Consider the following 22491-nt stretch of genomic DNA (forward strand, 5'->3'; position numbering starts at 1 on the left):
GACTGTTGCTCAGTGGTCCAAAGTCCTCTTTTCAAATAAAAGTAAATTTCGCATTTCATTTGGAAATCAAGGTCTGGAGGAAGACTGGAGAGGCACAGAATCTTGCTGCTTGAAGTCCAGTATGAAGTTTCTGAAGTCAGTGATGATTTGGGCTGCCATGACTTCTGCTGGTGTTGGTCCATTGTGTTTTATCAAGTCCAAAGTCAATGCAGCCATCTACCAGGAGATTTTAGAGCACTTTATGCTTCCATCTGCTGACAAGCTTTAAGGAGATGCTGATTTCCTTTTCCAGCAGGACTTTAGCACCTGCCCACAGAGCCAAAACCACTTCCAAGTGCTTTGCTGACCATGATATTACAACATGCCTGACCTGAACCCCATATGGAATCTATGGGATATTTTCAAGAGAAAGATGAGAAACAGTGGATCCAACAATACAGACGAGCTGAAGTCTCAATAGTGCCTCAGAAGAGCCACGGGCTGATCGCTTCCATGCCACACCTCACTGATGCTGGAGTTCGAGCTAAAGGAGCCCCGACCAAGTACCGAGCGCATAAATGAACATACTTTAAAGAACTTGAACTTTTCTGTTTTGCAAATCCTTTTTTTATTATTATTGATCTTAGGAAATATTCTAATATTTTGAGATACTGGATTTTTGACTTTCATGAGCTGTAAGCTCTAATCATCATAAAACAAAAAAAACTTTTGAAATGTTTTACTTTACATGTAATGAATCTAGAAAATATGAAAGTTTCACTTTTTGAAATGTTACAAAAAAAATGTTTCACGATATTCACATTTTTTTTTTTAGATGCACCTGTATGTTGTTTTTTCTACAGAGTATTTTATCAGAATATGATTTCAAAGACTTTTCAGAGAAAGTCTGCGCTATTCCACAGCTGACCTGCAGGGACAGCAATGATCCAAAAGCGCCTCTGACTGAATCCGCACGAAGAAGACCCTAGGATCAGAAAACAAAAGTCCCTCTGGGTTTATTCCCCTCATGGTCTTGTTATGCCAGCTAAAAAACGACAAAATGATCCCGAAACGGGTAAAAAGAATAAGAAGGAGAAACGAGGAGAACTCGCCGTGATTAATTCGGATTTGAGGGATGAATCTGTCCAGAAAGGCATGAGAGACGCATGGCAGAGGAAAGAGAGCTACACTAATGGTATGTTTGTCCAGCCACGTGACACAATGAGTTTACATGAGTTCAATGGTCTTTTATACAGTTACTGTTACAGAAAAGAGCAGAATCGGTTTGCTTTATAGAGATTAAGCAAGCTGGTCCGTGTATTTGTCATGTCTGTTCCAGGTAATATCCACCTGGACTGTGAGCCCTTCCCTCACTGTCAGATCACTCATTTCCTGCAGAGTGAGAGCTTTGTGGAAAGTCTGCAAGCAGAGCTCCTGCAGCTGAATTTCAACAGCAAATCAAATGATTTGTACAAGTTTCAACAGGTATCAGTCTGAATTATATGTATGTACAATGAAGAAGTAAAATCTGAGTCCTGAATACTGTTTCTTCTGCAGTCAGATGATCTGAGAGAGAGAAAAGAACATCATATCTCACAAATAAGGTGCGCCAGAGTTCAAATGAGCTATTGCGTTCAAGTTTCTGTTACTGTTTTGCTCACAGACGTGTTGTTTGTTGGGATCTCAGGTCTGTGATTTTTGGGGAGTTTCGTGTTTGGATGTCTGAAGTGTTGCAGGTGGATCTGGAGGCGACTGTTGACATATCCTGTGCAAAGTATGAGCATACAGGTAAACCATCTGACCACTTCTCGACCAATCACTGAGGTGTAGACAAGGAGATGCTGTGCAGCTGGTGTACTCTCAGTGGGTTTCTTGATGTCTCTCGCTGCTCTTTGTGCAGATGTTTTGCTGTGTCACGATGATGAGCTGGAGGGACGAAGAGTTGCGTTCATCCTCTATCTTGTACCTCCCTGGGAGGTGAAAGATGGAGGGACACTGGACTTGTTCAGCACTGATGGTGTGTGATACAAGAGCATAAATAGTGTCATTTTACCCACAAAATTTGTGTTCAGTATAAAATAAGTTAAATCATGCCAATTGAGTCAACATGAAACAGTTGAAACATGATATTCAACAAAAAAAACATTAAATTTCTTATGTAAGATTATACAATATGTACTGATAAATCATACGCAATGACCATATGTAAATGTATTTAATCGTTGGTTAATTAATTAATTATAATTGTGTATTATAACTACTATTTTTCACAGAACACTGTCAGCCTGTGAGTGCTGTCAAGTCTCTGCTTCCTTGCTGGAACTCTCTGGTGTTTTTTGAAGTCTCCCCTGTCTCCTTTCATCAGGTAGTTAGAAAAGGTGTTGTTTTAGTATGATTTTTATACTATTATAGTATTTATTAATATTTTAAATGAGGTTTTATTTGTATGATTTTAGCTATCTTTCCAGTTTTATGTGCTTATGTGAAATGTATTAATTTCTGCTTTAATTTTTCTTTTTAATTTTTTATGTTTTAGTCAATTTAGTGCCTCAGCAAGGCAACATTTCAATATATATATTTTTTTTTTAGTTTTTCATCTGATTCAGTATTATGTCAATTAAATATTATTTTTTGCAGTTTTAGTTATTTATTACTCCGTTTTAGTTATTAATTACTCACCTTTATGTCATTACAAACCTGACTTTCTTCTGTGGAACACAAAAGAAGATATTTTCAAGAATATTGGTACCTAATCATTTTTGGTTCCCATTGACTTCCATTGTATGAAAAAAAACAAAAAAAAAACAAACAGTGGAAGTCAGTGGGAACCAAATCTGTTTGGTTATCAACATTCTTCAGAAAAAAATATTTTTGTATATAGTTATTGTAGGCCATGTATGTTGGCTTTGTTCTATAATAAATAAAACACATTCTTCAAAATATCTTCTTTTGTGTCTCTTTAACAATCATAACACCGGTCAGAAAGATTGGTTCTCCATTCATTCAAGATTTACATCTGTTTTAATGATCTAAACTGTAATCGTGAGTCTCTTAGGTGGCAGAGGTTCTTTCTGAGGAGAAGTGCCGTTTATCTCTGAGTGGTTGGTTTCATGGCCCTTCTCTACCAAGACCCTCACGCGACATTGAACCCCCAGTTCCCCGTCACACTCATATCCCCAGAGATGTAAGTCAAGTTAGCTTTACAGAATTTTTTAGCCAAAACTCAGCCTGCATCTTCTCAATCTGAAGCACTGTGTGTATGTGTTTGTTATAGGAGAGTGTGCTGTTTGAGTGGGTGAATGAGATGTACCTGGATCCTCGCTATCAGGCTCGGGTACAGCAGGAATTCGAAGAGAGTTCTGAGATTTGCTTGCCTAGTTTCTTACAGGTTAGTCTTTATCATTATTATTAATTACACAAAAATGTTCAGTTATATTTCATGTACAGTAGTATATATACATCAGGGTTTGGCAATGCACCCTATGAGCAAAACACATTTGTACATGCTGAAGAATTGTATATATTAACTGTTAAGTAAACTCTGCCAGAAGATGCTTTTATAAGGCCCTTTTAGTCTGTGCTTTTGTGGAGGTCCATGTATAATTGATGCAATGGAGAAATTCCTGTAGATGTGAAATTTAGTGACATGTCCCATGTCTACACTAGAGGCATGTAGTCAGAGTAAGTTTTAAATAATTAAGTGTCTTGTTACTTATTTATATTTTTGCACATGTAAGAGTCACGTTTGCAGACTCCGCATGCAAGAATATGCTTATATCGTGCTATAAGTACGATACCAATCGAGCTCAATTAGAACGAGTATGCCAAAACAGTTTTTTGTATGCATTAACGGTAACACTTTACAATTAAGTTCAGTTTGTTAACTTAAGAATTTTAAATCTGATTTAATGTTAATTACTTGTATTATATTTTTAAGTAATCATGAAATTGAAATCCACAATTTCACAGATTTTCTAAATGCATGCTATTTATCCATGCATCTATTTGATTTATGTTTTAATTGTTTTGACCTCATAATTTTTTATTGAAATGTCTACACTCTGCCCTCCAGAATGACTGATTTCTCTTTAGTGACATATATTGGACTTCTCCAATCATTGTCCAATTAAATCCCGCACTTTATTATGACCAAATGAATGCTTGCATTCAGATCTGTCAGTAATTCAACCAACAACTGGATAGGACACTTAATGCGTTAACTGATGTTAAAGAATTGAACCTTGCCGTAAAGTATATTTGTTATTACATACTAGTGCTGTCAAACGGTTAATCACATCCAAAATAAAAGTTTTTGTTTACATACTATATGTATGTGAACTGTTTATTTATCGCATATATAAATACACACATACGGTATATATTTTGAAAATATTTACATGTAAATACATTTATAGAATTACATTTTATATTATATATAAATATATTTAATATAGAAAACAGCCTATTTTTCTTAAATGTATACATTCATGTGTTTGTATTTATATATACATAATAAATATACACAGTACACACTCATGTATTATGTAAACAAAAACTTTTATTTTGGATGTGATTAATCGTTTGACAGCACTGTATTTCTACACACTTACAAGTATCTATAATGCTGATATCCTGTCAGGAGGAGAAACTAAGGCAGGTGCGCAGTGCACTACATTCATCTGAAATCCAGTGGGAGAGGAAGGGGCCACCCAATAAGAGGTGAGAACCAAGCCACCAGTCTTTTGTTTGATAATATTTCAACTATTAATCTCTTCCTGTCTGCATTTCTTGTTTTCTGGTATGTTTCCTGTTATTTGTTTATATACTCATGTTTTAATGGTTGTCACTGTGTTTAGGTGTTATGGCTGTGCAGATATGCAGAGCGTCCCATCTTGTGTACAGGAGTGCTGGGAACTCCTCTCCTCGGAGTCATTCTTCATTCTCTTATCCAACCTGACTGGTCTCCGTCTACACTATCTGTGCGGCGATGAGGATGAGAGCGAGAACAAAGATGGAAAGAGTGGGACAGAAAACGGAGATGGAGAGGGAAATACACGAGCATCAGCATCCAGTACTGATGCTGATGCTTCATCAACTGAGAAGAAAGACAAAGGTAATCAGCTTGTGCATTAAAAAAAAAAAAAAAAAAATGATCTACTGTAATTTTACCTGTGTATTCTTGCAGGACCTCCTACTTGTGTAGGAGAACTGCGTCGCTGGACGCATGGTGACTATACATTGTTACATGATTCTGTCAAAAGAGAGTATGCATTGGATCTGCAGCTTCACATGGGCTGTGCAGGTATGAAATCTGGCATTTACGTTTGCCCTTATTGCAATTAGTTTATAATTATGTTCAGTATGATTTAATTTTGACTGAGGGACAAAGGGTTGAAAAAAAAGTGCAAGAAAATAGTCAAACATCAGCCTCTGTTTTTTCTATCAGGGTGGAAGTCAGAGTTTGGGGGACTTACATCCTATATTGCACATGATGAAGATGAGGAGGTAGGTGGTGGTGTCACACAACATCAGTTTGTTTTCATTTAATGATTTATTATAACATATGCAAACACGGCAGACTAGTGCACATTATTTATTTTGTTGACACTGCTTTTTTTCCGTAGCTCCTGACAGTGTATCCTGAAGATAACTCCCTCGCTCTGGTCTACAGAGACAAAGACACCCTCAAGTTCATCAAGCATATCAATAGTAGCAGCTCCAGCCAACTTTCTTCCCAGAATACCACAGCATTCTATGACTTCTCTTTTAACTACTATGAATGATGAGAGAAGATCAAATGTTTGATCTGATTGTCTGACTGACTGTATGCGAGTATACGAAAGCAGAGTGCATTGGCTATACATTTCGCAACATTTTGAGCATAGTATACACAAACATTAATAAGTCTGAAATATAAGGGCACTCTCATTTTTGAATGTGCAACTTTCACTCCCAACTACAAAAATTCAGTGTTAAGTGTGATGCTTGAAATAAAATGTAATCATTTGATTGTTAAAAGAGTGCTCGGATGTCAATAAATGTTAATAATTAACACATGAATATTGACATTTGTGTTCACTTGAAGCCCATTGTGTTATACCACAGATCTAGAACAAGTGTTAAACACTAAAGGAAGTCTGAGAACATCGGTGAATTTGTTTATATTTTAGGTAGTTCATCATCATTATGTACTCACCCTCATGTCATTCTGAAACTATGCATATATATATATATATATATATATATATATATATATGTAACCTGTATGCATTTCTTTATTCTTCAGAGCATAAAAGAAGATATTTTAAGAACTGTTTTTTTTCTTCTCTCCATACAGTGGAAATAAGTTCCCGATGTTCAAAATATCTTCATGTTCTACATATCTAGTACATGTTTGGAATGACATGAGGCGGAGTAATTAATGAGAGAATAATATTTTATATTTTCAAGTGAAATATATATATATTGAAATATATTTGAAGTTTAATTAACATTTGAGTGAAGTTTAATAAAAAAAAAAAAAAATGTATGAATATCAGAACATCTTAGTATTTGGTTTGTCTCTGTTTTGCTGTAGTGACAAGCATTCAAGCATGAACTAAACCTGATTATCACATTCTCCAGCATCATTTGAGAATGATCCAAAGAGCATCTAACACTGAAATGGAAACAAGAACATCTGACCGTCTGTAAAGGGATTTCACATAATCAGTGTAACAAATATATTTCTTTGATTAGACCTAAAAATGGTGCAAGAGCACTTGAGAGCATTACTTTAGTTTAGCGGAGGTCCATGGGTGAGGCTCTTTATGTGTTTTGAGTGTGAATCTGCAGAGATTTGGACAGTTCGTGATGAACGCTGTTATTACTTCATGCGAGACCACACAATAACAGTGAACCTCTTGGAGCTTGACGCACTGCTTTGCTAAGGCTATCAGCTCAGAGTTAAGTTCAGGAGACGGCACTGTCTGCAGCTCCAGAACTTCTAGCGTGTTTGCGTAACTCTGCCCGACTATCCGAACCTCATCCAACAGCAAAGTCCAAGTGAGCAGCCGAAGACATCGGACAGGGATGCTGGGCTGCAGTACTCCTGGAACGTGCAATTCAGGAAGGGTGTGGTCCAGCTCAAGTTCCACCCAGAGACGCGGGTGTCTCAGTTTTAACTCTAACCATATCTGGTCACAGAGAGGCACAGTGTATTTGAGCGAGCGTTCACAACGGAGCTCTAGTTTCTTTAGTGCTGGTCGTTCTGGCAACATGAGATCTTTAAAGACGTCTTGTGAGAGACTGGCCTGGAAAACTCCAAGAACGCTGAGCGACTGGCAGCATTTCAGCGCTTGCCTTAGTGTTTCGGCATTGACGCCACACACCAGAGAGTGATTGTTGATGTAAAGACTTTGTAGAGCAGGGCAAAGCATGGCTACGCTCTTAACGAAGGAGTCGCTGAGGGTGAAGGGTACACCCTTTAGGTCAAGCACGGTTAGGGACGACCCATTCGTCAGTATGTCAACTAAGCCTTGCTGCAGGTCCTGACCAGCATAAAAGAGAGGCGTGTTCCCCACACAACAGATGGAAAGTCCTTCCAGCCGCCCGTCACCCCCGGCAACTGCCTGCTTCAGCACCCACAGTGCTGTTTTGCGATTGGCTGGATCGGTCAGACACATTCTCAGTTTCAAATTTCTGACCAGTGGCAGAAGAGCAGAAAATCTGTCAGGGACACTGGTTCCTGACTCACACCTAAGACAAGAGATAAAATATGTAGTGCTTGCTGTCAAATAATTAATCACATCCAAAATAAAAGTTTGTTTACATAATATATGTGTGTACTGTGCATATTTATTACATACATATAAATAGACACACATAATATATTTAAGAAAAATGTTTATATATTAAATATATTTACATAATACAATGTAAATATTTTCTAAATATATAAACAATAAATATACACACTACACAAATATATTATATAAACAAGAACTTATTTTGTATGCGATTAATTGTTTGACAGCACTAAAATGTCAAACAGAGCAAGACAGGCATCATTTCTGTTGTTTATTGTTTTGTTACTATTATGATGAATATGTATTAAAGTTCATGTGACAATTTTATGACAATATGGTAGTGTAAAGCACAAAGTCTTCACTAATGACATGACATGCTTTTATCAAGGTTATTAATCAGCATAGAGCCTTTGGTCAAATATGGGGTCATGGAGGAGGAGGAGAACAAGAAGAAAGAAATCACACAGGAGATTTCTTTAATAACTCAAATGTTTCTCCTAGACCGCAATGAAATTGTAATGAGAACTGGAGAGCTAATGGAGATTTGAAGTCTTTTGATTCTCAAAGGTTTTCAATCCCCAGAAATGTCACACCTTTTCTACAATTTCAGATCTCAACAATGTCTCAAACTGTGGCCAACATTTCAGCCTGCAATCAAAAATGAGACATTTTCATATAAATGTAATCAATTATTATTAAACTGTGTTGATATATAGGCTTATCTTTGTAATTTGAGTTATAAAGTCAGTACATTTATTGCAACTCTGTATGTACTCTTATTATTTCTCCTGGGAAGTTTTAGGAGAAACATGTGAGACAACGTTAATACTTGCACGCAGTTTAATTGAGATCTCCATTAAGTCTCCTGAGATGTGAAAGAGCAATATCCAAGTAACAAAATGATCCTCTGGGATGGTTTCCTTACATCTGACGGATACAAGACAAACCAACAGCTCTTACCTGACTTCAGTATCTTTCCATGAGCTTGGATGTGTCATGATATTAGACCAAGCCTTACAAACAGTAAATGCATTGCATTTGTCCTGTAAAGGCAGGAAGGAAAAAATATGTGCAAGGATCTCTTCTGGCAGATCCATTCCATTCCAGATCAGCCCTTTATCTTCCGTCAGCCGCAGTAGGTTAAATACACTTGAAACCGGTTATCTGATATTATAACCGAAAACCTCTAAATCCAGCACAGTTCGTGATGACTCTGCTGTTTGTATGTCTATCAGACTCCTGGAGAAAAAAAGCAGACGTTCTTAAACTTCTGTACTTCCTCCTGTGTTACGAGTTCCGTTGTTAAAGGCAGCGATGAAAACAGATGAAGAGCGTTGAGCCAATCAACGTAGAGTGCGTAAGACTCGTAACCAATCAGATTGTTTAACATGGCAGTGGGTGTGTCTTAGTGGCCAAAACATCGCTTCGACACCTCGAAAGTTTCCTTCGTGTAAGTTTGCAGGCCTGATTAGACTTCCTTATCACTCAAAGTTCACCAAATCGTTGTGTAAGTAATATGTAATATATATAACAAAGCGCACGTTTCATGTACTGAATTGAAAGCAAGCAGTATTGCGTTATGTTAAACTTTTGCTCACTAGAAAAGTAAAATGTATAAAAATTAAAGCCACGAGACTTGTCTGAGCGAGCGAGCGAGCGTGTGTTTTATCCACTGACCTCTTAAAAATGTAAAATTAACTTTTTTGCATCGCATATTTAACAATCACTAATGTCCGACCCCATTTATTTAGCAGTATCGACCATCAAGCTCACAGCTTTATAAGGAAGTGGTTAGATCCACAAAATAATGTGTTAGTCTAATAAGATCTTAAAGGAATCTTTGCTTTCACTATTTTTTTTTTACGTGGGAGTAATTTGTTTATTTACACTCACAGGATTGAGACAGGAGTTTGATCAGAAGATGGACAGTATAGACACAAAGGTACATTGTGGTTACATTTTTGTCTGTCCAGATATCGTTGTAAGTGAATTAACATTTTGTGTATGATTTTATCTACATCTGCAGAGGTTATATGACAGCAACTGCAATGATGGTGCATTTTCAGGGTGTGCTGTACTCTTCTTAGGGTGCAGCAGTCCAGCACACAACCTTTTATCACATTACAAAGACGAGCAAGGGAAGTTCATCGTGTTCAAGGTTATTAAACTCACCCTTATAGGTAAGCGTTGCTAGAAGTGGCCACCAAGTACATATTAAGTGTACAGAAACTATAAGAGTATGCTGATTTAGATATACAGTAGATTTATATGTGTTTGTGTTGCAATTGATACAGTTCTAATTGTATTTGATCCAGATTCTGTTGGTGGACTGGAAGGGTACGAAATCCTGAAACTGCACGATGCTGATCCTTTCCTTGGGGTGGAACTTAAATTCATGGCCATGCCTCCCTGTCAACGATTCCTGGAGAACTATGCATGTGGTTCGCTTGCTCAGTTTCTGTCCCAGCATGCCTCACGCCTTCTTACGCTTTCTGATGGGGTTGTCATGGAAACACAACTGAAAGCAGGGATACATACGCTGGACCAAAGCCTTCAAGATGTAGATATGTGTCTGGAGCACATACGCCAATCACAGGTATGTGTGTTTGTTTATGCTGATATGACCACCAGGATAGCTTTATACTGCTCTGTACTTTTATGAACAGCTGTTTGCACAGGACGGAATAACGGTCAGATAACGGAAGTAAATCACAGTTCACTGCTGTTTAACAGGCAGTTTAAGACTTTTTTCTGACCTTAAAGGTTACGATGATTCGTATTTAGGCCACAAGGTCATTGGTGTAAATGGTGCTGGGAATTCCCCAAATCAAGAGAGCCTCAGATATTGCTAGTACGTAATAAGAAATGTTAATTGATCGTGTTCTTGACACATTTTCAGCTCTGAGAAGAAACTACAGGTTCATAGATTAAAGATAGGTTGATTTGATCACATAAGCATGTTTCGGATAACTGCCTAAATGTCAAGTTTTCTATACAAAATGCGAATGCTCTGAAACCTGTTTATTCTGCTTTTGTGGTAGATTATATGTGGTGTCTGCAGAAACTGTGAAATGTCTGCAAATTTCAAATTACTGCAACAGCATTGAAGTACCAGGTATCAATGGTGAAAACAACTAACAAAAAAAAACTCATTTTGGTGGAGTGATTCTCTGCTGTAAATTTTATTTTGGACATCAAGTGGAGATCCAACGCAGAAACCAAATAGTACAAAAGTAAATAAAATTATCAAAAACTGAAATGCATTCTTAATATGATTACAAGAGATAATACAGGCTGAAAAGAAAAAATTGCTATTAGACTAATTTGCTTTCTAAACTGATGGTTTAATGCTCTTGGCAGCCAATAATTCACTGCAGTGTGTTTTGAGGACGAGTGGATGTCACACATCTGTCACGCCTGTACATGTTGGAATCTGCTGGCAACTTCTTCAAAGCTTAATTTGTGCTGTAGAGTTAGATGCAGTGACTAGAAGTACTTACTTGACTTGGCATCAACAACAACAGATATGAGAAGCATTTTTCCAGCCTTTTAAATGTCAATAGGCCTATTTAGTTTGTATACTTTCTTTCTATGATTATATGGTTGCAATTTTATAATTAGCATTTAACCCATTTTCCCTGCATGTCTTGTCGAGACAGAACAATGAATCAGTATTCGTTTTTACGTTTGCAGAGTCAGAGATGCGAAAACCATTCTTTAGCTTTCAGTTCCCTTAGGTGCTCTTGTAAGTAAACATTTGGCAAAAATCATTATTCACTAAGGTTTTGTCAAACCTTTTCCTTCCCTATTTTAAATTTTTTCTGATGTAAAATCAGGAATGCTTGCTGTCAAACTGAGATTTCAGGAGTTATTGCTGATTTGGCTTGAACAAAGAGTGACATGAAGAAGATCTGTTGGGATTCTCATTAATCCTTCGCAACCTTCTTCTGCCAAAAAAAACTAGTCAGATCAGAAGGCCTCTGACCTCTTGCATATTCTTGCTATAAAGCCGTCCTTCTCTGTCCTGATGTCATTATGGACATTATGTCTGCAAATGAAGAAGTACAGGTGTTATGTGAACCAGTCTGATGTATCAGTCTTTCTCTAATGAAAACAGTGAGAGGATATCTCATTATTGTGAGACTCCCAATGAAATTAACACCATTTGAGAAAAATGTTAAAGGGATAGTTCACCCAAAAATGAAAATTCGGACATTAATTACTCACCCTCATGTCGTTCCAAACCCGTAAGACCTTCGTCTTTGGAACACAAAATAAGATATCTTTGATGAAATCCTTGAGTTTTCTCAACCTGCTTAGACAGCAATGCAACTACTACGTTCAAGGCCCAGAGAGGTAGTTAAGACATTGTTAAAATAGTCTATGCGATATCAGTGGTTCAACCTTTGGTACTCTCGTGAATGAGTATTGAAGACTGACACGGAAGAGAAGAAATTGTTAAATAAATTCAGAATTTTTGTTTTCTTTGTGCGCAAAAAGAATTGTCGTAGCTTCATAACATTGCGGTTGAACCACTGATAGTCATAGACTATTTTAACGATGTCTTCACCACATTTCTGGGCCTTGAACATGGTAGTTGTGTTGCTGTCTATGCAGGGTCAGAAAGCTCTCGGATTTCATCAAAAATATCTTCATTTGTGTTTTGAAGATAGAACGAACAACATGAGGGTGAGTAATTAATTTCAGAATTTAATTTTTGGGTGAACTATCCCTTTAAATCTCTTTTTTAAAATAAACAGCTGCCAGTTGTGCCTTACCTTATATGAATGTAACAATATAGTTCAGATGTCTTCAAATAAACAGCTGCTTATTTAATGGATGGCTGTTTTGTAGCCTGTGCGTTTGCGAGATGATGAGGTCACACAGTTGGAGCAGCAGCTGCAGAACAGCTTCGGTCCTCCCAGTCAACCGCCGCAGGAGCTGCCCAGGAACTGCTTTCTGTTTCAGAAAAGAGTTTTTGGTGAGTTTTAACTATTTAAATGTATGTGATGATGCAATTTACATTTGTATTTCAGTTATCACAGACTAGTTTTCAACTTCAAATTGTTTGATGTTTGTCTCCTCCTTCCCTATGCTCTCAGATGATAGGCCCTTGACTTCAGCAGACCAGCAGCGGTTTGCTGCTCATGTGGGACGGGATTGGAAACGAGTGGGACGGGCTTTACAAAAGAACTGCCGTGCCCTAAAAGGCCCTGCTATCGACAATCTTGCCTATGATTATGAGAGGGAAGGGCTTTATGAACAGGCCTATCAACTGCTTGGACGTTTCATCCAATCAGAGGGCAGGAGTGCCAAACTGAGCCGTCTTATCAGTGCACTAGAGGAGACAAAACTGACAAGCATGGCAGAGATCATGCTGGGCATCCAGCCATGAGATTGAGACTGTATGAGAATGGATGAGTGATGTGTATGTGTGTGTGTTCTTTTTGTACATGTGTGATTGTTTCCAAGATATATAGCTACATTTGAAGAGTCTGCACTCTCATTTTTGTGAAATGTTTTTTCATCATGGCCTTATCATTTCTATCTGTCTCGTACTTGAAATTTCACGATCACTTGTTGTCTACCCAGAATGAAGTACATTTCAAATAAAGAGTTTTTCATGCGTATTTCATGCATAACTCTAGATTTGTCCTCCACATTGTCCTGTCTGCATTTTATCAGGTCAGGAAAAGTTGCATCTCAGAGTCGTTATGTGCATAAGAGCAACAAACTGTAGATGCTAAAAACAGCATCACTTTAACTTCCAGAACTTGAGTGCGTTTTTAAACAGTGAATTGCTCTTCACATTGAAGGGAGTAGTGTTATTGTTAGAAGGCACTTAGTGTAGCTGGACTACTGCTACAGCACAGCTAATATGGATTGACTTTTAATCGGCACATTACATGAAATCACTCATGCGTTAAAGACAACTGGAAATACAGAGCTTGACACCACTTTAAAAATTAAATTGTAAAATGCATATTAAGGATATTACTGAACTATAGATTACTTTCATAATAATGTTTCTAAATCAACTGCTTTCTAGTCCAAAAGATTAATCTGATTATAAAACCGGTCCACTGAGTATAGGTCACCTATATTGATCTATTTTTTTTAAAAGAGACTAGAAAGGATGAATATGAAATGAGGCGGAATTAAAGAATCCCAGTTGAATGTATATTGCTTTTAGAAATTAAATCCTGAAATCAATGTTCGGACGTTCTATAAATAAACACCAACCCACATTACTGTAGCATATTACTACCTTTTCCGGTAAACTGAAACATTTGGAGAGAAGATTGAGGATTTCCTGTTTTTCTTTTTTTTTCTTCTTTTTTTGATCTGAGAAAAAGGTGAATTAGTCAAATAATCAGTTGAAAAAATTAAACGGGAAAAATGAAAAAAGTCAACATCTGGATCTGATTGTGTTCTAATACGCTATGAGATGCTATTATTCTTAGAAATTAATTTTAGCTTAATGGTATCTATTGAGGGCGGTCAGATTAATGAAATGGATGAGGCCTTTCTCCATTAAAGCATTACGCAGGCCTGCCATTAAAGTATTACATGGTTAAGAGATCACATTCATTTTAGTTATGGGGATTTAGAAGCTCCTAGTCGTTTTCTAGAGTGAAATCTAACATTTTCATTTATGAAAAACCTGGTGATTAAATGCCAGAGACAATTACTCAACAGTTCCATTGTTACCTGTCCCGTGACATGTTTTGTTAATTGTTTTATTTAAACTTTCATTTAGCAAGGGATGTAAAGATTCCCTTGATTTTAGTTCGCTCAAAAAAACATTCTACACACATGATTATGAAATTATATTTCAACATACTTGTGACATTAGCGCTTATGAAGGAGGGTCTGTGATTCTGTCTCCACCCTGGTAATAAAGATAAAAGCATGTTAAGCAGGCAATGTGGCTCGATATTGCTCTTATCTTAGTAAAGTAATCCATCAGAGTGACCTGTGTGTTTGTCACTGGTGTGTTCAGAAAGTGAAGAGTCCTGTACAGTTATTGCTGGGCTTGGCATGAAATCAAAGCTGATGTTATGTATTACATTTTCCCCTCCCCTTGGTCACATTTCAAAGAATCAGTCAGATATTTATCTCTACCTAGAAGTATATGCATTTATTTATTTGTATATGTACAAACACAAACATTCACAATATTTGTCTGTGCAAACATTGGCATTCAGGCCAACAACAGAAAGCCAGAAGAATAACACTAAGCGTGAAATGATGATGCTTGTGCATGCATTTATTTTAAAATCTTGAGTGATGACATCCTGAGATCTCCAGAGATTTACACTAGATTTTAAAAACTCACTCAGTGATTTCCTTTTTCAAAGCATCTCACCCATATAAGAGTTGCTGAAGCACAAACTTTTAAAGCATTATTATGTGTTGCTCTTAAATCCAGCAGCAGAACATCTGGCTCATATGCCAGCGGTTAGGCATTAGAGAAATTCACAGGAATCTTTTAGAGCTGTAAGATTGGGAGGGTGTAGGGGAGATTATTTGTGTTATAAATTAGTATATCTGTGCTCCATTGCAGTAGAGGCTTTTTTTAAAACCCCTACTAATGGTAAAGATGTTCATGTAACTTGGCTGGTAGAGCACGGCACTTGCAATGCCAAGGGCAGGGATTTCATTTCCAAGGGACACACATTTAAATGTTTACCTTGAATGCACTTTAAGTTGTTTTAAAGCATCTTCCAGTTGCATAAATGTGAATGTAATGTTTAAAAGCATCACTGGACAAATGAGATTTGGTGAATAATAAAATGGAGACATTTTTAAATCTCTCCTATACACATATAATAAAATATATAATTATATAATTACACACAATTGCCACCTGTAATATTGTGTTTATAATAGTTCTGTAAACAAGTTATTGCCAAGAAATTGACTAATTTATGTTGCAGACAAAAATTGGTTTATTTGTATCTTTTCAAACAAAAGAAGCCAACACATTTAGTTTTTGCATATCGCCAAGCAATGCACTATGGAAGCTTATTTATGCAACGTAATAAAAAAAAAGAAGTAATTGCAAGTTTATATCTCAAAATTCTAATTTATAAATTCAAACTTTGTCTCGCAATTTTTCCTTTTTTCCATCTTAATTATGAATTAACATTCAGCAATTGTGACTTTTTTCCTCGGAGCTATTCGCAATTCAGTGAGAATTGTGAAATATAAACTCAGAATTGCAAAAGGAAAAAGTCAGAATTGTGCTGATTTTGTGAAAAAATTAGTTTTTCTATTTCTATTTTTATTCTGTGGTAGAAATAAGCTTCCATAATGCACAGACTAAAAGCTAAAAGTTGGTCTGGAATAAAGTATGTGAGAGAAACTGCACTCTTAGCCAATCAAATTAGAGGACTGGAATATTTCCAGCCTATGTGTGCTAAATATTTGAATTTTAAGAAACAAAAGAAAATCCTGCACACTACCAAAACTGTTTTTGATACTTTTGCAAGTAGGCCTATTGGTAGTGTGCAGGATTTTCTTTTGTTTCTTAGTTTCTTGGTCTTTTTTTCTATTACCTGCAGGTGTGCGATGATGATTGTTAAATGAAACATTTGAATTTTAAAATGTAAAAATGTTGTATTGTACGTTCATTTAAACACATTAAAGTGTAAAAAAAAAACAGTGAAAATAAAGTGATTAAACACATGGTTTGTGGGGGAAAAATCATATTAAGATTTTCTTTTTATTGAAATACAAAATATTAGGAACATGCAAAAATGGCACCCATATCACGATAGGCTACTGAAACAGCCATCCTGTGGAAGAAGGCTCTTCTTCACAATACTAAAATAGGCCTGCGATAATACAACAAAACATGAAATAAATAAAAATTAGCAGAACGTGGGACAAATCCAATACGTCAACAACCAAATCAAACAACCTCAAGAGCTACATCTATATTTCGGCTGCCATAAACCAGATGTTCGCAAGCCCTGCTCGTCGTGTGACGTCAGCGCGATGAGAGGGGTTTGCCCCTCGCGCATTAGGAGGGAACTACAGGATGAGATGAGCTCGTGCCGCCGCCCAATTGACATCCGGAGCGCGAGCAGGAGCTGCGACCTCCTCCTAATCAAGAGGCCGGAGTGCGAGCCTGTACCTGACCTCAATTCGGAGACGGATGCTTTAGCAACAATCGGCAGACTGAGCAAGCGAGAGAGGAGAGAGTGTGGGACAGAGACGGATATTTGGGATACAGCTGTCGCGCGTCCCGACTCTCGGTCTTGCAATGGGATGCACGTTAAGTGCAGAGGAGCGCGCGGCTCTGGATCGGAGCAAAGCGATCGAGAAAAACCTGAAGGAAGACGGACTAAGCGCAGCCAAAGAAGTCAAATTACTGCTGCTGGGTAAGTCGTGAGGTCTCTCTGGCCGCTTTTCAACGAGTGCATTGAATAAGGATGCTGCAGGAATGGAAGTGTGTGTGTGTGTGTGTGTGTGACAGCACTGACACAGCCTGTGTCTCCGCAGGCGGAGGGGAGTCGGGGAAGAGCACCATCGTCAAACAGATGAAGTAAGTGCGGGGTTTTAACATACTCCGTGATTGAGTGCCTTTTCTTTTCAGTTCAGCCATGCTTGTAAACGGTTAAAGGTTGGGATGTGTTTGTGTCGCGCTGTTCAGTGTGTGGTAGTGCTGAAACACAAGCGCACCCCAAGAGATAGAGTGAGTGTGTGTGTGTGTGTGTGTATTTGTGTGAGTGAGTGTATGTTAGTAGAATGTGTGTAGTGTACCTCGCCGGTGTCTCTGCCGGCTTGGGCTCCAGAGTTCCGTAATGTTTCACGTTTTTGTCATGTGCATTTAATCTGGATTTGTGTGTTGTGCCATGTTATGCATTAAGGCTTTGTGTTCGTTTTGTCCCCTGACAGTGTGTGCTTGTTAGAGAGTTTGTGTGTGTGTGCGCGCGCGCGCGCGAGGCATTAGAATCTTTCTCTGTATTAATCTTAATGGGTGGCTTTTAGTGCCTGATCCCTGCAGTTTCGTTTAGCGTTATCCACCCATTAAACGGATTTACCAGGACTATGCCACCTAACCTTACATTTTCATAACTATGGATGCACATACAACCATTTTAAAATCTTATGGCAGTTTTGACTAGCTGTGTTGTAATATTAAATATAATTTTGCAGATCAAACTCATTTCACTGCACCAGCATCACTGCAGTTTTTGTAATTCAAAGCACCCACAACTATCTCAGACCTAGGATATATTTTAAGGTTTTATATACACTCTTACTAGTTACACTTTAACTTTTTTATTACTGTTATACAGTTATTGTATAGTTACAGTTTAACTTGTGGTTTAAAATATTAAGATGACCAACAACTTGGGCTATGCAACCTGAAGAAGCACAATAATGATTGTTGCATAATCTGTAATCATACTACTTTTGCCTCCACATATTCCAGCTTTATGCATATATGTACACACATAATGTCATCTCTGTTGTGTTTGAATGGTGCTGAGTGTGTTTCTATAATGGCTATTCTCTGTTGTGTGTATGCGTCAGGATTATCCATGAAGATGGGTTCTCTGGTGACGACGTAAAGCAGTTTAAACCTGTGGTCTATAGCAACACCATTCAGAGTCTCGCCACCATCTTGAAAGCAATGGAAACTCTTGGTATAGAGTATGCAAACAAGGACAGAACTGTATGTATATCACATGCACACGCTCTTGTGAACTAACTGAGATAATGAAGTGCAAGTGGCAAGTGTGATTTTCTTAAATATTCAAATAAAGTAATTTTTTTGTTTTTTTCCTGACACATTCAATCTGTATGTATTATGTATCATCATAAGTTTTACTTTTGTTCAAACATCTTAATACTTAATAATATAATTAGATTGATACAACAATACAAGGAGGCGGAAAACAACAGGACAGTTTGCCTACTGTTAATGTACCTGTACGCTTGTTTTGCTTTGCAGTGTTCTTTAATGTTTGCATTAGATTTTCCTGGTGATTGAACTCACCTTGCATTGCCCAAATCACACTTCTCAGAGGATGCACTGAGCTACAGTGACACCTAGTGCATTAATTAGAGAATATCATTGTGGTTGCCAAATCAATGCACATTTAGTGGGTGTCATTCTGCACTTATAGGCATTTAACAGGATGTTTGTAACATTTGGCGTGTGTTTATAGGCAGATGCTAAGATGGTATTTGATGTGGTCAGTCGTATGGAAGACACAGAGCCATATTCAACAGAACTGCTGGCTGCCATGATACATCTGTGGAGTGATGCTGGAACTCAAGCTTGCTTTAACCGCTCACGAGAGTATCAGCTCAACGACTCTGCCCAATAGTGAGTCCCACTGTTATACACACATGAGATCAGGTGTCAGGTGTAATTCTACACACCCTATGTATCATAATACATATTTAAAAAATGCACACGGGTGTTCTGTGTTTCAGTTACCTAGACTGTTTGCAGCGCATTGGATCTCCAGATTATCTCCCCACTGAACAGGATATTCTTCGAACCCGAGTCAAAACCACTGGCATCGTTGAGACTAATTTTTCCTTCAAGAACCTTAACTTCAGGTATCTACTGAATAGTTATGTTTCTCTTATGTGAGTTAAATGCATAATTTTTTGCAAATTCAAAAATGAGGATTTTTCCAGGCCTCCTAAAAGCATGTTATTATACATTATCAAACTATATATGTTTGCATAAAATAAGCAAATATATAGACCTGAATCTAAACCGGGTTTATCATTCAAATTATCAACACATATTGTCAAATCACACAGCCCTAAAACTGCTCAGTTTAAATTTGAAGACATATTAGTATGACTATATGTGAAGATGCTTTGAAAATTGTGTAAAAAGCACAATACAAATCTGACATGATTTAATTAGTTATTTAATGAATTTAGAAAATGTAAAAAAACTTATTGGGAATCATTTTGTTTAATGAAAAGGCACTCAGATGTTAAATAGCAGAAATCAAAAAATTAATTTGTTACATTTATATAGCGCTTTTCTGGGTACTCAAAGCACTTTACATAGAAGGGGGGAATCTCCTCCTCCAAAAAGATCTGCATAATTGTCCTCAAAGTCTATTTTTAAGTAGGAATAAGGAATTGGAAAATCATTTCTATTAATTCACTTTATCAGCATGTTAGACGGTGCAAATCTGATATCTTTGGTTGACCTATTTTGTTTCTTAATATGCATTGTGTTTTTGTGTATGTGCACACATGCATGTACATGGCTTTGCATGTGTCCTGAAAGTGTGTGATGTTTCGTCCCCAGGCTGTTTGATGTGGGGGGACAGAGATCAGAGAGGAAAAAATGGATTCACTGCTTTGAGGATGTGACAGCCATTATCTTCTGTGTAGCAATGAGTGGATATGACCAAATGCTCCATGAAGACGAAACCACGGTGAACTACTACACTTAGACTTACACCTGATCATTTAGACAGCTTGTACACTCACATTACGACATTTAATGGTAAATTAGATCAAAAAGCACTCGTTTATTTCTATCTTTGCATTTGCTATTTGTTCTCTAAAACAATGATTGTCAACCTGACGTTGATCTGAATCACCAAAAAGTATATATAAATTTAATATATGCATAAAAAAAAAAAAATTATATATATATATATATATATATATATATATAGACACACATACATACATACATATACACACATATGTTTATATATAGATTTATAATGGTATATATGAATATTATAAATTATTTGATGCGTTATATAAATTATATAATTAAGTTTTACATACACACATTTACAAAAAATGGTACATATATGTATATTCTAAATTAGTATAATAGAATGTAATATAATATAGATTTAACAAGCTAGCAGAGTTTAAATGCTCATGGTAATTATGCAGTTTGAAAAAATACAAATGTGTTTGATTCAATATTTTCTCTCTCTTCTCTGCAGAATCGTATGCATGAGTCTCTGACGCTCTTTGACTCTATATGTAACAATAAGTTCTTTGTTGACACGTCCATCATCCTTTTCCTTAATAAAAAGGACCTTTTTGGAGAAAAGATTGTGAAATCTCCACTGTCTATCTGCTTCCCAGAATACACAGGTACAAGAGCTATGCACACATGTATGTAAGAAATTTAACGATATAAAAAAGGCTCAGAAAAACTCAGTCCATCTCTTCATCTTTCCTTTAGGCCCAAATACATTCGAAGCGGCGGCTACGTATATACAGGGTCAGTTTGAAAGCAAGAATCGCTCCCCTAATAAAGAGATCTACTGTCATCTAACCTGCGCTACAGACACAGGAAACATCCAAGTGGTCTTTGATGCTGTCACTGACATCATCATCGCCAATAACCTGCGTGGTTGTGGCCTCTACTGAGCTCCGACTCCGCTTGTTGCCCTTCCAAATGGTAACAAGGGACTGAACCTGTGACTTTGGCCAAGGCACTCCCTTATTTCATTCACTCTGTCAATTTTTGTCTTTTGTTCAGAATATTTATCCCTTATTTTCCTTTATAGTTTGTCAGTACATTTTACTGGAGTAAATAACGTATGGGTGTGCATGTATACTGTTAAGGTGAGCGTTTGGCCGGGCATAGATGCTTTAAGCATGAGAGCATGTGTGTGAGTGTAAGTCACAACGACTGAGAGTGTTTGTCAGGTGATAACACACAAAGGTTCTCTGCTGTGTAAGAGACTTCCAAGTGCTGGCATGATCCTAAACTAAAACGATCTCAAATACCCGGAAAGGATCAGATCTAAAAATACTGAGTGACTGTGTGAATCGTTTAGAAGAGCTGAATGTCATTTCAGAAACTGAATGTTGTCCAGGAGCAGCTCTTAAAGCCAAAGTTGTTGAAGACCTGGCATCGCCCCTCTTTGGGACTCTGCTCACTGGCTTCAGGCTGTGACATAAAATGCCTTTCAGCAAATGAAGCCTCTTACAAAATGTGATGTTGACGACATTCTCACTCAACATGAGCACAAATAGTTCCAAATCTTTTCAGTTGTTTATTTCTGTATAAATTATTCTTTAGTTTATTTATTTATATAACTATAAGCGCATGAATTCACATATTTTGTATCGCCCCACACTTTGTGCACCCTATCAGTGTCGGGCTATGAATACAAACGAACTAGCTTACAGACTTTAGATGGAGAACAGCATAAATATTAAGACAGTCATTCAGATTCATATATAACTGAATTCCTGAACGAATGAGCTATTGCTTCTTTTTAACTCACTCTCTTTAACTGTGTGAGAGTGTGTACAGGTGCGTGTGTGATGCATGCACACTCTTTATTCAACCATGACCTGTTACTTAACCCAGATTTCTTTTCCTCTTTCTCTGCTGTGGATGGATTTTTTTTTTTTTTTTTTTTTGGTGCACTGAATGTCCTCTTTCCTCCCTTGGGGTAATACTTCACTGTAACTGCTGGGTTTAGTCTTCTGACCGACCAATGAAATGTTTACATTAAAAAGAAAACACTTTAGCACCAACTACTGGCTGTGTACTGATTTGTCCCTCCTTTAGCATGGTTACTCTAGTTTAACCTGCAGTTATCAAGAACTGGGCTGCGTTTATGATTGCAGTAGTTCCATAAATACATCAAATAAGATCAGTGTGAAAGATAAGAATAATGCCAGGCTTTCCTATTATATTTGTCTGATGCCCACATAATACAGAGTGAGATCCGAAGTCCATCTA

General features: G+C 37.2%; 4 protein-coding genes across 5 annotated transcripts; 3 read left to right on the forward strand and 1 right to left on the reverse strand.

The window, feature by feature from the left end:
* The first annotated feature begins 934 nt into the window (after positions 1 to 934).
* LOC306871779 (prolyl 3-hydroxylase OGFOD1-like) lies at positions 935 to 6035 on the forward strand. The gene is made up of 13 exons (XM_079419927.1): positions 935 to 1174; positions 1319 to 1464; positions 1537 to 1583; positions 1667 to 1767; positions 1880 to 1996; positions 2253 to 2344; positions 3035 to 3163; positions 3254 to 3367; positions 4619 to 4698; positions 4836 to 5092; positions 5165 to 5281; positions 5426 to 5484; positions 5604 to 6035. The coding sequence occupies exons 1-13, from the start codon at positions 1018 to 1020 to the stop codon at positions 5760 to 5762; spliced, it is 1575 nt and encodes a 524-aa protein (XP_079276053.1). The 5' UTR covers positions 935 to 1017; the 3' UTR covers positions 5763 to 6035.
* A 433-nt stretch (positions 6036 to 6468) lies between these two features.
* Positions 6469 to 9050, reverse strand: LOC306871785 (F-box/LRR-repeat protein 8-like). Its single transcript, XM_079419944.1, has 2 exons — positions 8727 to 9050; positions 6469 to 7716 (listed from the first exon to the last, which is right to left on the reverse strand). Exons 1-2 carry the CDS (start codon positions 8861 to 8863, stop codon positions 6750 to 6752), a joined length of 1104 nt encoding a protein of 367 aa, XP_079276070.1. The 5' UTR covers positions 8864 to 9050; the 3' UTR covers positions 6469 to 6749.
* A 118-nt stretch (positions 9051 to 9168) lies between these two features.
* On the forward strand, positions 9169 to 15597 carry LOC306871790 (tumor necrosis factor receptor type 1-associated DEATH domain protein). 2 transcript variants are annotated; one of them, XM_079419955.1, is made up of 6 exons: positions 9169 to 9216; positions 9662 to 9708; positions 9793 to 9946; positions 10082 to 10362; positions 12621 to 12747; positions 12869 to 15597. In XM_079419955.1, the coding sequence occupies exons 2-6, from the start codon at positions 9688 to 9690 to the stop codon at positions 13159 to 13161; spliced, it is 876 nt and encodes a 291-aa protein (XP_079276081.1). In that variant the 5' UTR covers positions 9169 to 9216; positions 9662 to 9687; the 3' UTR covers positions 13162 to 15597. The 2 variants fall into 2 exon arrangements, with proteins under 2 accessions (XP_079276081.1, XP_079276080.1); XM_079419954.1 differs by having other exon boundaries at positions 9169 to 9273; positions 12869 to 13424.
* Positions 15598 to 16814: 1217 nt separating this feature from the next.
* On the forward strand, positions 16815 to 22281 carry LOC306872881 (guanine nucleotide-binding protein G(o) subunit alpha-like). The gene is made up of 8 exons (XM_079421776.1): positions 16815 to 17155; positions 17277 to 17319; positions 18315 to 18456; positions 18953 to 19113; positions 19224 to 19352; positions 20068 to 20197; positions 20729 to 20882; positions 20974 to 22281. Exons 1-8 carry the CDS (start codon positions 17038 to 17040, stop codon positions 21159 to 21161), a joined length of 1065 nt encoding a protein of 354 aa, XP_079277902.1. The 5' UTR covers positions 16815 to 17037; the 3' UTR covers positions 21162 to 22281.
* The last annotated feature ends 210 nt before the right edge of the window (positions 22282 to 22491 follow it).

Source organism: Barbus barbus (genome assembly GCF_936440315.1).
Source record: "Barbus barbus genome assembly, chromosome: 1".
NCBI classification, from domain to species: Eukaryota; Metazoa; Chordata; class Actinopteri; order Cypriniformes; family Cyprinidae; genus Barbus; species Barbus barbus.